Here is a 14,331-nt window from a genome sequence, read left to right as displayed (position 1 = left end):
TCTTGTGCGGGAGGGGAGGGGGCCACATTTCGATTTTTTTTTTTCCTCACTCAAGGAGCCAATGAACGAATTTCAGAAAGATGATTTTTAAAAATGTTGACTATGAAGAAAAGAAACAACTTGCTGAGCAAAAATAAAGCAATGTCAAAGCAATGAATTTATATTTTTAAGAAATGAGTAATATCTCTCTTGCATGCAAGCACGTGCAGACACAAACTCTTCTCTCTCCCCTCACACTCTCACTCACTCTCACTCACTCTCACTCACACTCTTTCGCCCTCCCTCCCTATGTCTCTCACACACACACATCTTCTCCCCCTCCCACCCACACCCTCTTCCCCCTCCCACAAACACACACTCTCTCCTCCTCTCTCTCTCACACCCCACTCTCTCTCTCTCTCACTGTCTCTCTCCCCCTCATTCTTTCACATTCTCATGCTCATTGTCTGTCTGTTCCTTTCTCTCTCTGGCACTCCCTGCCCCCTGCTTCTGCTGTGTGTGCACTTTCTAGAAGGTCAGTTGATGGAATTGCATCTTCTGAGGTGTAGTACATCGTCAGCTTTGATTCAGTATGGGTCCATGTGCTGTCAGCCATGGACTGACATGATGTGATTGCTCTTGACCACTTCTGCTGGGATTGGTAATCTTGGTGATGTTGCGTATGGTTACAATGTTTGAGTTCTGTATATGCTATTAGTCCTGCAACCACTGCTGGGCTACTGTGTCCACCAGATAGAATACTTGTGGTTTCCATGCAGACTTGCCATAGCTGCGTTTCAACGTACCAGTGCAATGAATGGATGACCCATTGTACGCAGCAAGTTTGTCTGTCACAGGTTGTATCATTGACTTCCAACAATCCAAATACATATCCTTCAGGATCCTGACTGGTAAGATATTCATGCTCGCTCCCTTGTTGATTTTGACTGTGTTTGCTGTTTTTCTTTGGATAGCTTCTAACTGTTTGATTTCATTGACACACTGTGTCAGATTCACAGTGTGAAAGCCTGTTCATTTTCCAGTTGATGATCTTTCCACTACTTTTTCACCCTGGTGCGTCTTGCCACTAATCTCATGTATGTGCTTGCGCTTATGTGGATCTTCCTGCTGTTGCTACCAATATGCTGCACATACTTCTTGTTTGGTTGCATCTTACCTCAGGTCACACCTCTGGAACCAGATTTCCTGCATAGATGAGCTCAGTGTACTTTTATACTGCATAACTTACAAAGCTCTTGGAACATAGAATGGCTTTGCGGTGGATGCCACAACCTGCACTTCCCACACGCCTCGCTTTCTGCATCCTGGTTACCGCATCAGTGCTTGCGGGTGTTGTTGTCCAGCTACAATGGCTTCATATTTTTTGCCATCTTTTAGCAGTGTGTCAATATCATGACCTTCCTTTTTCTCCAAAACATCTTTTTGGAAAGCTTCAATTGGTGCTGAAGCTATAACCATCTCCATTTTTCGTTCAGACAGCTCAGCCTCTGAGAATTCACAGTCCTTGCAACAACACCTGCTGACGAACTGATCAACTGAATTTTGTGGCTGTTACCTGTAAGCCATCAGCTCTAAACGATGTATTCTAAAGTTCACGAAGCTCATCCTCCAGCATGTACCGCAGCTTGGCGGGAACCCTCTGATCCTCCTTTAGACAGGCCAGAAGTGTTGACTCTGCACAATGCCTAGTTTCCAATGGCTATCTTTAATTTCATCACTTGTTTGTCCAGTTCTGTGACCGATAAATCTAAAAAGCATAGCTCCATCCTTTGTTTAAAAAGCCTACATTTGGATAGGCCAAATTTGGTCATCTTCCTGATGTTTCCTGTCTTTTTATGAATGCTGTTGATGCTTAGGGGATTTGTAGCTTCTCTACTCCATGTGGAGACTCAGAAATGCAGCTGCTGTGTGCTTTCTTTTTCTTGCCCTTTTTTTTTGCCTGGAGCTCGGGCTGCTGCTTTTTCATGCACTTTGTCTTTTGTGTGGGAATGGCACCTGAGAACCTCACACTGGCCTTGCAGCTTGTACTGTCCAACTCAAAATCGACTGCCCGATTCGAATTAGACTGTCCGATTCACCACGGATCTGGCTACCCCACAGATTAGGTACTCACTGCTCTGTGAAACACTGTCTGTTGCGGAACTCTGCCTCCCAGGGCCTTCAGTGCATAATACAGTCTTTCTACCGCACAAGGTCTTGTCAGTGGCTTTTCCTGCGATCTTCAAATCATCTTTATTTTGTTTAACAAGAACCACTACTCACCATGTTGTATTTATATGTTTGCTTTGTACAAACTTACCAATTTTACTCAGGATTAATAAACTAAATGTAGGTTCGCTTTATTCGAAGATGTAGTACAGGATTTCTCAGCAGAGGTGGAGGGTTGGGTGGTGTGTAAAAGAGGAGCCTGTTATGACCGATGCAGTTGGTGAAGTGGAGTTATTTTAAAAATCCCAGAGGGAAACTTTAAACAACTGTCATAACCAATAATTTTAAGTGTTATGTTTGAGATGGGACTCTAAACTCAGGAATTAGACCACTAGTTCTCAAGGTTTTATATTAAACTAAATGAAACGTTTTATTAATTTACACAGGTTAAAATATATGTACACATAGCCACAAATTACTATCATAACTTTTAAATTCCCAAACTAATCTCCATTAAGGCAACAACAACCCATTGGCTTAACCAAAATACCAGGCAAAACATTTCCACCGTACAAATTCAAAATGTGGTTCTTTCTGCTGTGGAGCCAGTTGGAGGCTTGCAGCTGCATCTTGATCTTACATTGCCTCTACCCTGTACACCTAAAAACTGCTGAAGTTATACCTACCACCACTGATTGAATTCAAATTCTCATTGTATCAACAACCTCTTTAAACTTCACCTTTTAATAATGAAACCCCTTTCATAGCACCAATTTTATTCGTAATATAAACATGTTGTTTGGTAGCTGCTAGAAAGGCATCAAGTTTTCACCTCACTTATTGAATGCTCTATTCAAAAAATGGAAATGCACGTTATCTATTTCTTTACTTCTCAAACTAGTACATCAAAGCACCCAGACTATCTGGCTTTAATCCAATTAAGAAATACCCACAGATTAAACCTCTATTTTAAAAGAAAAATATTTTCCAAAATATTATATACATTAATAGCTTCATGACACAGCTGCTGTCGCAATATTGATCAAGGAGTCAATTACTGCAATAAGGAGAGATGATATCTTAGAAGGTTCCTCAAATGAGGACATATGGGTAGAACATAAAAACAAAAAGGGGGCAATCACATTGCTTGAAGTCTACTATAGACCCCCAAACAGTAAGGAAGAAATAGAAGGGCAGATATGTAGGCAAATCTCAGAAGTGTAAAAATAATAAGGTGATAATAGGGGATTTCAGCTTGCCCAATACTAACTTGGATAGACAAAGTGTGAAAGGCTTAGAGGGGGCTTAAAATTCTTAAAATGTATCCAAGAGAGCTTTTTAAGGCAGCACTTAAAAACCCTACAAGAGAGACGTGGTGGGGGGGGGGGGGGGGGGGGGGGGCATGGGTGCTGGATGTAGTTTTCGGAACAAAGCCAGGCAAGTGGTAGAAGTGTCAGTGGGGAAGCACTTTGGTGATAGTGATCATGACTCAGTAAGATTTAAAGTGGTTATGGAAAAGGACAAAGATGGACCGGAAATAAAGGTTCTGAACTGGGGGAAGGGCGATTTTAATATGATAAGACTGGACATGGCCAAAGTGAACTGGGAGCAGCTACTTGTAGGAAAATCTACATCAGTGCAGTAGAAGTCATTCAAAAAGGAAATAGTGAGAGTGCAGGGCCAACATGTTCCTGTAAAGGTGAAGGATGGGACCCACAAGCCCAGAAAACCCTGGATGGCGAGGAATGTGCAGGATTGGATAAAGTAAAAAAAGGAAGCTTATGGTAGATACCGAGGGCTCAAAACAGTGGAAACCCTAGAGGAATATAGAAAGCACATGGGGTAACTTAAAAAAGAAATTAGGAGAGCAAAGAGGGGGCACAGTGGCAACTAAAATAAAGGAAAATCCAAAGACATTTTATAAGTATTGTAGGGGCAAGAGGATAACCAGGGAAAGAGTCGAGTCCTTTAGGGACCAAAGCGGCAATCTGTGAGGAGACGGAAGACTTAGGTAATGTTTTAAATGTGTACTTTGCATCTCTAGTCACAATAGAGAAGGACGATGTAGATATAGAAATTAGGGAGGGGGTCTGTGATATACTTGAACAAATTAGCACTGAGAGGGAGGAGGTATTAGTGGTTTTAGCGGGATTAAAAGTGGATAAATCCGCAGGCCCAGATGAGATGTATCCCAGGCTGCTGTGGGGGGCAAGGGAGGAAATTGCAGGAGCCCTGACATTAATTTTCAAATCCCCTCTGGCCACAGAAGAGGTGCCAGAGAACTGGAGGACAGCTAATGTGGTAATGTTGGACAAGAAGGGTGGTAGGGATAAACCAGAGAACTATAGGCCGGTGAATCTAACATCAGTGGCAGGGAAACCTTTAGAAAAAATTCGAAGGGACAGAATTAATCTCTACATGGAGAGGCAAGGATTAATCAAGGATAGTCAGCATAGGTTTGTCGGAGAGATCATGCCTAACAAATTTGATTGAATTTTTCGAGGAGGTGACTAGGTATGCAGATGGTGTAGTCTACATGGACTTCAGTAAGGATTTTGGCAAGGTCTCGCATGGCAGATGGGTCAAGAAGGTAAGAGCCCAATGGATCCAGGGCAATTTGGAATATTGGGTCCAAAATTGACTTAGTGGCAGGAGACAGAGAGTGATGGTCTAAGGATGTTTTTGTGAATGGAAGTCTGTGTCCAGTGGTGTACTGCAGCTTTTGGCTGGGTCCCTTGCTGTTTGTAGTGTACATTAATGATCTAGATGTGAATGTAGGAGGTATGATCAATAAGTTCACAGATGACATAAAAATTGGTGGTGTAGTAAATAGCGGGGCGGAAAGCCTTAAGACTACAGGATGATATAGATGGACTGGTCAGATGTGCAGAACAGTAGCAAATGGAATTCAATCCTGAAAAGTGAGAGGTGATACATTTTGGAAGGACAAACAAGGCAAGGGAGTACATGATAAATGGTCAGACCTAGAAAGTACAGAGGATCAGAGGGACCTTCATGTGCATTTCCATAGATCGTTGAAGGCATCAGGACAGGTAGATAGGGTGGTTAAGAAGGCATATGGGACACCCACCTCTATTAGTTGAGGCATTGAATACAAGAGCAAGGAGGTTATGATGGAACTATATAAACATTAGTTAGGCCACATCAAGAGTACTGTGTTCAGTTCTGGTCACCACACTGTAGGAAGGATGTGATTGCACTGGACAGGGTGCCGAGGAGATTCACCAGGATGTTGCCTGGGCTGGAGTGTTTCCGCTATGAAGAGACACTAGATAGACTGGAGTTATTTTCCTCAGAGCAGAGAAGGATGAGGGGGGACCTGATTGAGGTGGACAAAATTGAGGGGCATAGATGGAGTAGATAGGAAGAAACTTTTCCCCTTAGTGGAGTGGTTAGTAACCAGGGAGCATAGATTTAAGGTGAGGAGCAGGAAGTTTAGAGGGGATTCAAGGAAAAAAATTTTCAACTAGCGGGTGGGGGGTATTTGGAACTCACCGCCTGAAAAGGTGGTAGAGGCGGGAACCCTCACAACATTTAAGAACTATTTTGATCAACACTTGAAGTGCCATAGCATACAAGGCTACGGGCCAAGTGCTGGAAAATGGGATTAGAGTAGATAGGAGCTTGATGACCAGTGTCGACCTGATGGGCTGAAAGGCCCCTCTCCTTGCTGTAAAACCCTATGACACTGACTCAGACAGACTTACTATAAAGATTGAACAACTATTGTTAACAGGAAAGGACAGCTGCAACCCCTTCATGACACATGCTGCTGACAAACTGAAACCTCCTCTGAATAGTGTCTGCCGGGCACATGATTTACATCGTGGATACTTACTCATTAACATATTCGCTCTTAAAGCAGTATCACAACAACTACTGCTCACTCAAGTCATGCATTGTTCCCTGAATGGAAAGAGCAGGCATGTCATGACCTTTGCTAATTTTATATTATAATCAGGTGATGGAACTTGTGCCATATGGTTTTCTTTCCTTTTCCCCTCACTCTTGGACTATCTGCCTCATGGAGAGGTGAACCCACATCTGATCATTATGCAACTGATGGGGAGTAGTAATGTCGTAGCGTAATAGTAATGTCACTGGACTAGGAGGCCCATGCCCAGAAGCCTGGGGACATTGGTTCATATCCCACCATGGCAGGTGGTGGAATTTAAATTCAATTAATAAAACCTGGAATTGAAAGCTAGCCTCCAGCAACGGTGACCATGAAACTACCATCGATTGTTGTAAAAACCCATCTAGCTCACTGATGTACGTCAGGGAAGGAAATTTGTCATCCTTACCTACATGTGACTCCAGACCCACAGGTTGACTATTAATTGCCCTCTGAAATACCCCAGCAAGCCACTCAGTTCAAGGGTAATTAGGGATAAGCCTTGCCAGCGACATCCATGTCCCATGAAAGAATAATGTAAAAAAAAGTTATCCACCATTTTATTGTGGTGCTAAAGTTAGCAAAATATTTGAATTTTTTGGAAGTTGACTAAATTATTAATTTTTCAGATGATTGAAGCTATGTCTGTCTGGTTGACTTACCTCCGTTACTTGTATATAAAGTTCAATGTCCTGTTCTCTTGTGCAGACTGCTTTGCTGTTGAAAACACAAACTCCTGTTTTCGCAGAGGTAGGTGATGAGCCCTACCCAGGAACTGAACAGATCCAGAAAGGAATGCTCCCCTTGTTGGATGACAGGTGATGGATGTTATTCTGATTGTATTGAGCAGAATACAGTTTCACTTCTCTCATTTTAGTTTAAGGAATTAATACGTATTTGAAAAGCAAATGGTTTGATAAACTGAAATATTTGCCATCACAATTTAATCTTTGTGAATGTTATTGAGTATTTGAGACTGTGGTTACGCTGTAGCTACTGATTTGAGATTGGTAGCTAAGATGTTTACTTGCAACTGCCAAAGCTGACTGGCTATGAACCTTAATTGTGTGACAGGAAGAGTTCTGCATTTATCCATACATGGGCTCGCACATATGGGCAGAGCTATGCCATTGGCTGGTAAATTTTTAACTTGAATGTGGATAGTAACATTGACACACACTATTTAAATAGACCCCCTGCTTAAGTTTATCAAATGTCTAGGAGATTCTGTAGATCCTTTGTACGTTTTTTGAACCCACTGTAGGCACATGCTTCAGTGAAAGACTGGCTGATTCATGGGACCTATCACTGTAGAGCTAGGTCGGTTGCTGAAGAAATACAAATATCACTGCACCTTCAATAATTAGTTTATTAAAAGCTAAATTTACTGTTTCGCTTTTGTTTTTTGTTGCTGTTGCTTTGTTCTTAGGTAGTATACTGACACAGTAACTTTTAAACTTATGTCCGTATATCAGTAACTTTTATATGAGAAATAAAGGGCAACAAACGATGTGCAAATCCATCCAGCCTGTCCTATGCAATTGTGATGTCTTGTGCATGATAGTATGTATGTTCCCCACCTCACCCAGAGAGGCAAGGAACAAGATTTAATAATTCAGACTAATTAGGGGGGAAAAAATCTGGAAAATTCTTCTCCTAATGTCTTAGGCTATTAAAATTATTCCAGGAGGCCACACTAGCCTTGAGTAACGTTATACTGCACTTACCCCTTACATGAGATGATCTCCTCCATATCCAGAAATAGATCCACCTCTCACTTGAATTCAACAAATCAGTAACTAATAGAAAATGCTGGAAATATGCCGCAGGTCTGGCAGCATCTGTGGAATGAGAAACAGGGTTAACGTTTCAGGTTAATGACCTTTGAATGGAACAAACCACCACCTAACATGTAACCTAGACTGCCTTTGCAAAGCTTGAGATTGTTACCCCTGAAAATTCCTTACGTATTTAGTTGAAACAATATGTAGGCGTTATAAGTTGACCATACCACCTGTTGTCAGGTGTATTAATTGAGAGTTTAAACCTTTCACTTGTCAGTCTGTTGGTTTGATACAGGATTGTATTGAACTTGTCTGAATTAAGACTGAAATATATCAGAATGTAGTTAAAATTAATTCCTTTCCACTAGGAACTACCGCATGCTAGAGGAAAAGGAAGAACCTGGTTTTCTGACTGGCTTAAAGATCCCTGCCCCATGGGCAGCTGGGAAGACGGTAGAAACGGTCCATCCCGTGAGAGACAACTACAAGTTCAAAGAAACTGTCCATATTCCTGGTGCACGCTGCCTCTATCTGAGGTTTGACACACGCTGCTCCTCCCAATATGACTATGACAAGGTAAATAGATGAAAAGAACATTGTTCTCTCGTTCAAATTGTTAGCATTAGTGTTCAACAAGTTGGGTTTAATTCTATTTGTAAGGGGGGGGTAGAGCTGATGCAGTGATTGCTGTATACAAACAAACATATGAATTAGGAGTAGGCCATTCGGTCCCTTAAGCCTGCTCCTCCATTCAATAAGATCATGGCTAATCTGATTGTGGCCTCAACTCCACATTCCACCTACCCCGGGTAATCTTTGGCTCCCTTGTTAGTCAAGAATCTATCTATCTGTGCCTTAAAAATATTCATTGACCCTGTCTCCACTGCTTTCCAGGGAAGAGAGTTTCAAAGATTCACAACCAGCTGAGAGAAAAAATTCTCCTCATCTCCGTCTTAAGTGGGAGACCCCTTAATTTTAAACTTGTGTCCCCTAATTCCAGCCTCTCCCAAAAGGGAAAACATTCTTTCAGCATCCAGCCTGTCAAGTCCTCCCAGGATCTTTTATGTTTCAATAAGATCACCTCTCAATCTTCCAAACTCACCTTTTCGTCGTAAGATAACCACCACCAACCATCTCCGCCCCCGCCCCCCCTAGTGTCAGTCGAGTGAACCTTCTCTGAACTGCTTCAAACAAAATTGCACAAACAAATTTTCTTCCAATTTTTAGTTCTTTTGGATAAGCCAGCACTGGCTGTTCAAGAAGAGGTGCCTAATTCAGGATCCCAACCTGAATTAGCATTGAAAACTGCCTCTCTCAATGAAGCAATCTGAGAACTGGATAAATCTGCATGTAATGACTTCAACATGAGTATCTGAAGATTGTCTATATCTCAAGGTTTTGGAGGAGATTCCAGAGAGAGCTCTCATAAGGGACCCCTCCCCCTTTTTACAAAACAGAAGGAAGATTTGAAAAAAAAAAGAATCCAGCCAAAAAGAAATTATGTTCCCATTTACTATAAAAAAAAAAACAAGTATGTTTGCAAACTTCAAAGCAAAATCTTTGGGGGATCTATGAGATGGGGGTATTGGAAAATTTGTCACAGGAACTCTTCAAAATATGTCAATAATCCTGAGGAAATAGCAAAAAATGTAGAATTGATGTCTATGCAACCAAACTGCAATTTAGAAAATGTACCTCTGGTTTTGTTTTGATTTTCCCTCCCACAAATTAGATTAAGTTTACATTGACAATATCCTCTGTGAAAGCTTGTTTGACCCTCCAATGGCTTAATGAAGCAGTGATAATTTTGTGCCTTGGAAACAGAGCCAGTGGATATACCTTAAGAGCATATCTACTTTCTTCATTTAATGTTTTTTGTATTTGTTTCAAAAGTATTTGCTTCATGCCCATCTTTTCTGGGCTTTTTGTTGCAAGTTTCTCTGCCTCCCCATTTGCCTATGGGTTTCGTTGGCTTCAAATTAATGTTGTGATCTGTTCAGGACTTGTTCCCAGAGTGGAGCGTGAACACTTCTGAGTATTTCATAAAATGGGTGATCCTTAGAACAGTTTATCCCTGTATGCATTTGCCTCAAATGTGGATTTGTGATTTGGGTTCATGCAGGAAGATGTGAACTCATTTTCATTAATCAGCTGGATTTAATCCTGTTCATGCAATTGCTAGTATTCTAATGTTTTACATTAAATTTCTGTCTGAAATACTTTGGTACAATTAATAGCCAGTTTACTTAAATGAAAGACCTTCTGAACTGAAGAGGTATTACTGTCTTTATACACAATTTATTTTGTAGCTGGTGATATATGCAGGTCCAAACACAAACAGCAGGAAAGTAGCAGAGTATGGAGGAAATACATTGGGCTATGGAAGTCGCAGTGTACTGGGAACTGGTTGGCCTAAGGACTTGGTCAAGGTAATTGAAAATATTTTTTTTCTCTGCTTTTTACTTGTTTTTTTCCCCTTTAATTATTTGATAAATGTAGTAGTTCTCCTGTATATTTAGATATGAAATAAATGATTTTTTTTTAGAGTGCAGTGAGTTAAGTTTAGATATATGTATAATAGTGCAGTGGAGGAATGAAGTCCGGTGAAAGTGCCAAGCCATTGCTCTGTACACATTAGACTTATTTAGAATTGAAGGCACACCTAGCTCATTCAGGTCTGAAGATTAAATCATATCTATGTATTTGTCAGGTTGAGGGCGACACAGTGACCTTTTCTTTTGAGATGAGGAGTGGACGAGAGCACAACACACCTGATAAAGCCATGTGGGGGTTCGCTTGTACTGTTCGAGCCCAGGTAAGGTAGCTTGTTCCAGTTAAATTGCCATATATGTCAACGTAGACATGTCCCTGATAGTCACAAGCTTGACCTTGCATTCTTTTGCATTTGGCAGTTAGCTTTTGAAACCTCTGTGTGCTTTATTTATTTTGCTGTAGGAGTCTTCAGAAGACGTTTCAGGGGGGCTGCCCTTCCTTGCTGATCTTGCATTGGGACTCTCTGTATTAGCCTGTTCCATGCTACGGATCCTTTATAATGGACCTGAGACTACTAAAGAAGAGGAAGCATGTCACCAATTACTCAGATCAAAACTGCTTCAGAGGCAAGTTGTCTTATTTCTCATTTGGCAAATATGTTGCCTTTCTCCATATTTTGTAAGGTGGGAAATTATTGTGTTGCTGCCTGACTGATTTCTAAATTGGTTTTTCAGTGTTCTGGTGTTTCAGCTGCTAGGCTATTTAAAAGCAGTATCTTCATACTGAAGTTGTGTGTGTATTAGAAGGCTTGTTTAAGATCTGAGTGATTGTAAAGTGTTATTCAGACAAGTGCACCGCATGGGATGGTTGGCACATTGAGTTAAGCATTGTGTTTTATGATCTGAATTCAGTTACCCCAATTTTGCTTGTCAGAACTCCTACCAAAGAATGAATTTTGCTCATCAGAAAATAAGATAGCATTTTAGTAAAGAGAGCTTCTTCAGCTGTATGGCTGTAAGGGTCCAATGTGAAATGAACTTGTGTGGTCTCAAGCCAGTCTCTTGGAGATATGGCCAACAGCGCAAAACTGTCCTCAATTCTGCACTGGAGTTTAGACAAGTGAGGGTGATTTGATTGAAGTATATAAGATCCTGAATGGTATTGACAAGGTGGGCAGGGAAAGGATGTTTCCTCGTGTGGGTGAGTCCAGAAGTAGGGGACACTGTTTTAAAATTAGGGGTTGCCCTTTTAGGACAGAGATGAGAGATTTTTTCTGAGTGTTGTGTGACTTTCGAACACACTGCCTCAAGGCAGTGGAGGCAGGGTCATTGAATATTTTGAAGGTGGAAGTAGATTCTTGTTGGGCAAGGGAATCAAAGGTTGCAGGGGGTGTATGGGAATGTGGAATTTGAAATAAACAGATCAGCCACGATCTTATTGAATGGTGGAACAGGCTTGAGGGGCCAAATGGCCTACTCCTGTTCCTGTTTCATATGCTTGTATATACTGAATTGACATTATTTTGCAGACTACAGGATAACAACCTATTGATTTTAGAGTGTTAGGAAGGGAATTAAAAAGCAGGACCTCAAGAGCAGTAATCTCAGGATTACTCCCAGTCCCATGTGCTAGTGAGCATAAGAGTAGGAAGATTGAGCAGTTCAACACATGCCTGGAGAAATGGAGTAGGAGGGAAGGCTTTAGATTTCTGAGGCATTGGGATCAGTTCGGGGGCAGGTGGGGTCCGTACAAAAAGAATGGATTGCACCTTAGCAGTGGTAGATTATCAACTGATAACTTGGATATACCAGAGAATATATCAGAGTAGTATCAAGGCAGATTGAATGCTTGGAGAGTTTGATAAAATTAGAGAAGGCAATAAAAGTCATTAGGTGGGGTCAGAATAAGGAGGAAAGTGAAAAAAACCTAATTCTGGGCTAGTGTGCATGTCTGTGAATGCACAGAGTATGGTTAATAAGATTAGTGAACTGCAGGCACACATGGACAAATGGAATTATGATATTATTGCTATAACAGAGACCTGGATCAATGAAGGGCAGGGCTGGGTGTTAGATGTTCCTGGGCACAAGGTATTTAGGAGAGACAGGAAAGGAAGAAAAGCAGGGGGAAGTGGTAATATTGATTAAAGATGGCATTACAGTACTGGAGAGAGTAGATGTTCCAGAAGGGCCAAGGATGGAATCTTTCTGGCTGGAGGCAAGGAATGAAAAAAAGGTGCAATTATTGATTGGTGTAGTATATAGACTACCAACTAGTGGAAGGGATGTGAAGAAACAAATTTGCAAAGAAATTACAGAGAAGTGCAAGAAGCATAGAGTCATCATAATGGGGGACTTCAATTATCCAAATATAGACTGGGATAAGAATAGTACAAAAGGAGCGAGAATTCCTGGAATGTGTTCAAGATAATTTTCTGCAGCAGTATGTTTCCAATCCAATGAGAGGACATGCACTTTTAGACCTGGTTCTGGGAAATGAGTTGACCCAAGTGAATCAGATGTCAGTGGGAGAGCCTTTAGGGTACAGAGACCATTGTATCATAAGGTTTAGGTTAATCATGGAAAAGAACAATCCAGAGCAGGGATAATTATTTGGGGGAAAACCAACTTTGATGGGATGAGAATCCACCTGAGTCAAGTGAGTTGGAATCAAATGTTGGCGGAAAAGACGGTGGCTGAACAATACCTTCAAAGAAAAAGTATTGCAGACAATGTCAAGGTATACTGCATTGAAGTTAGGACAAATAAATCCAGAGCGTCCTGGATGACTAGAGAGATAGAGGTAAAGATGGAAAAGAAGACGTGAGCGTACAACAGATGTCAGGTAGAAAATACAATGGAGAATCAGGCTGAATATAGAGGAAACGGAGGGGAAGTGAAGAAACTAATAAGAAAAGCAAGGAGAGAGCATAAAAAGAGGCTGGCAGCAAACATAAAATTATCCCAATGTCTTCTATAAGCATGCAAATAATAAAAGGGTGATAAAAGAAAAAGTAGGGCCAATTCAGGACAAAAGAGGACTTGCATGTGGCGGTTGGAGAAATGGTGGAGGTGTTGAAGAGTACTTTGCACCTGGTCTTTACAAAGGAAGAAGATGCTATCCAGGCCGAGGTGAAAGATGAGGTAACTGGTACACTAAAAGAACTTACAATTGAGTGGAAGGAAGGGCTAATTTTATTTAAAATAGGTAAGGCACCAGGACATGATGAGCTGCATCCAAGAGTACTGAGGGAAGTGAGAGTTGAAATTGCAGATACATTAGTGATAATCTTCCAGTCTTCCTTAGACACAAGGGAGGTGCCAGAGGACTGAAGAATTGTGAATGATATGCCTTGTTCAAAAAGGAGTGCAAGGATAAAGCTGGCGACTACAGACCAGTCAGTTTGATCTCAGTGGTAGGGAAACTCAGGGATACAATAGTACGGGATAAAATCAGTCATTTAGACAAGTGAAGGATAATTAAGAAAAGCCAGCGTGGATTTATTAAGGGAAAATCATTTTTAACTAACTTGCTAGAGTTTTTTGAGGAGGTAACAAGAGAAGCTTGAAGGGAAACGCTGTCAATGTGGTGTATATGGAATTTCAAAAAGCATTCGATGCAGTGCCACACAACAGACTTGTGAGCAAAATACTAGGTCATGAAATAAAAGGGAAAGTAGGCACTTGGATAAGAAATTGGCTGAGTGACAGGAAACAGGGCAGTAATAAATGGTCGTTTTTCAGATTGGAGGAAGGTTTGTAGTGGATCCTCAGGGGGTCAGTGTTGGAACCTTTGCTCTTCCTGATATATATTAATGACCTAGACTGTGGTGTGCAGGGCATGATTTCAAAATTTGCAGATGATACGAAGATTGGAAATGTTGTCAACTGTGATGGGGATGATCTTGAACTTCAAAAGGACATAGATATGTTGGTGGATTGGACAGACAAGTGGCAGATGAAGTTCAATGCAGAGAAGTGTGAGGTGATT

At 41.2% G+C, this 14,331-nt stretch overlaps 1 protein-coding gene across 3 annotated transcripts in view; it reads left to right on the top strand.

Moving 5' to 3' along the window:
* Positions 1-14,331, top strand: part of LOC121285485 (probable E3 ubiquitin-protein ligase HECTD4) — a 301,376-nt gene that overhangs the window by 147,712 nt on the left and 139,333 nt on the right. For all 3 annotated transcript variants that reach the window (XM_041201967.1, XM_041201965.1, XM_041201968.1), the window contains exons 20-24: positions 6,773-6,882; positions 8,217-8,424; positions 10,158-10,277; positions 10,559-10,663; positions 10,804-10,967. In XM_041201967.1, coding sequence (XP_041057901.1) covers positions 6,773-6,882; positions 8,217-8,424; positions 10,158-10,277; positions 10,559-10,663; positions 10,804-10,967 — 707 coding nt within the window. The remainder of the gene's footprint in view (positions 1-6,772; positions 6,883-8,216; positions 8,425-10,157; positions 10,278-10,558; positions 10,664-10,803; positions 10,968-14,331) is intronic.

This window comes from Carcharodon carcharias, chromosome 13, assembly GCF_017639515.1.
Source record: "Carcharodon carcharias isolate sCarCar2 chromosome 13, sCarCar2.pri, whole genome shotgun sequence".
In the NCBI taxonomy this organism is placed as follows: domain Eukaryota; kingdom Metazoa; phylum Chordata; class Chondrichthyes; order Lamniformes; family Lamnidae; genus Carcharodon; species Carcharodon carcharias.
Note: the sequence above shows the minus strand (reverse complement) of the source record. Positions and strands in the feature narration are given on the sequence as shown.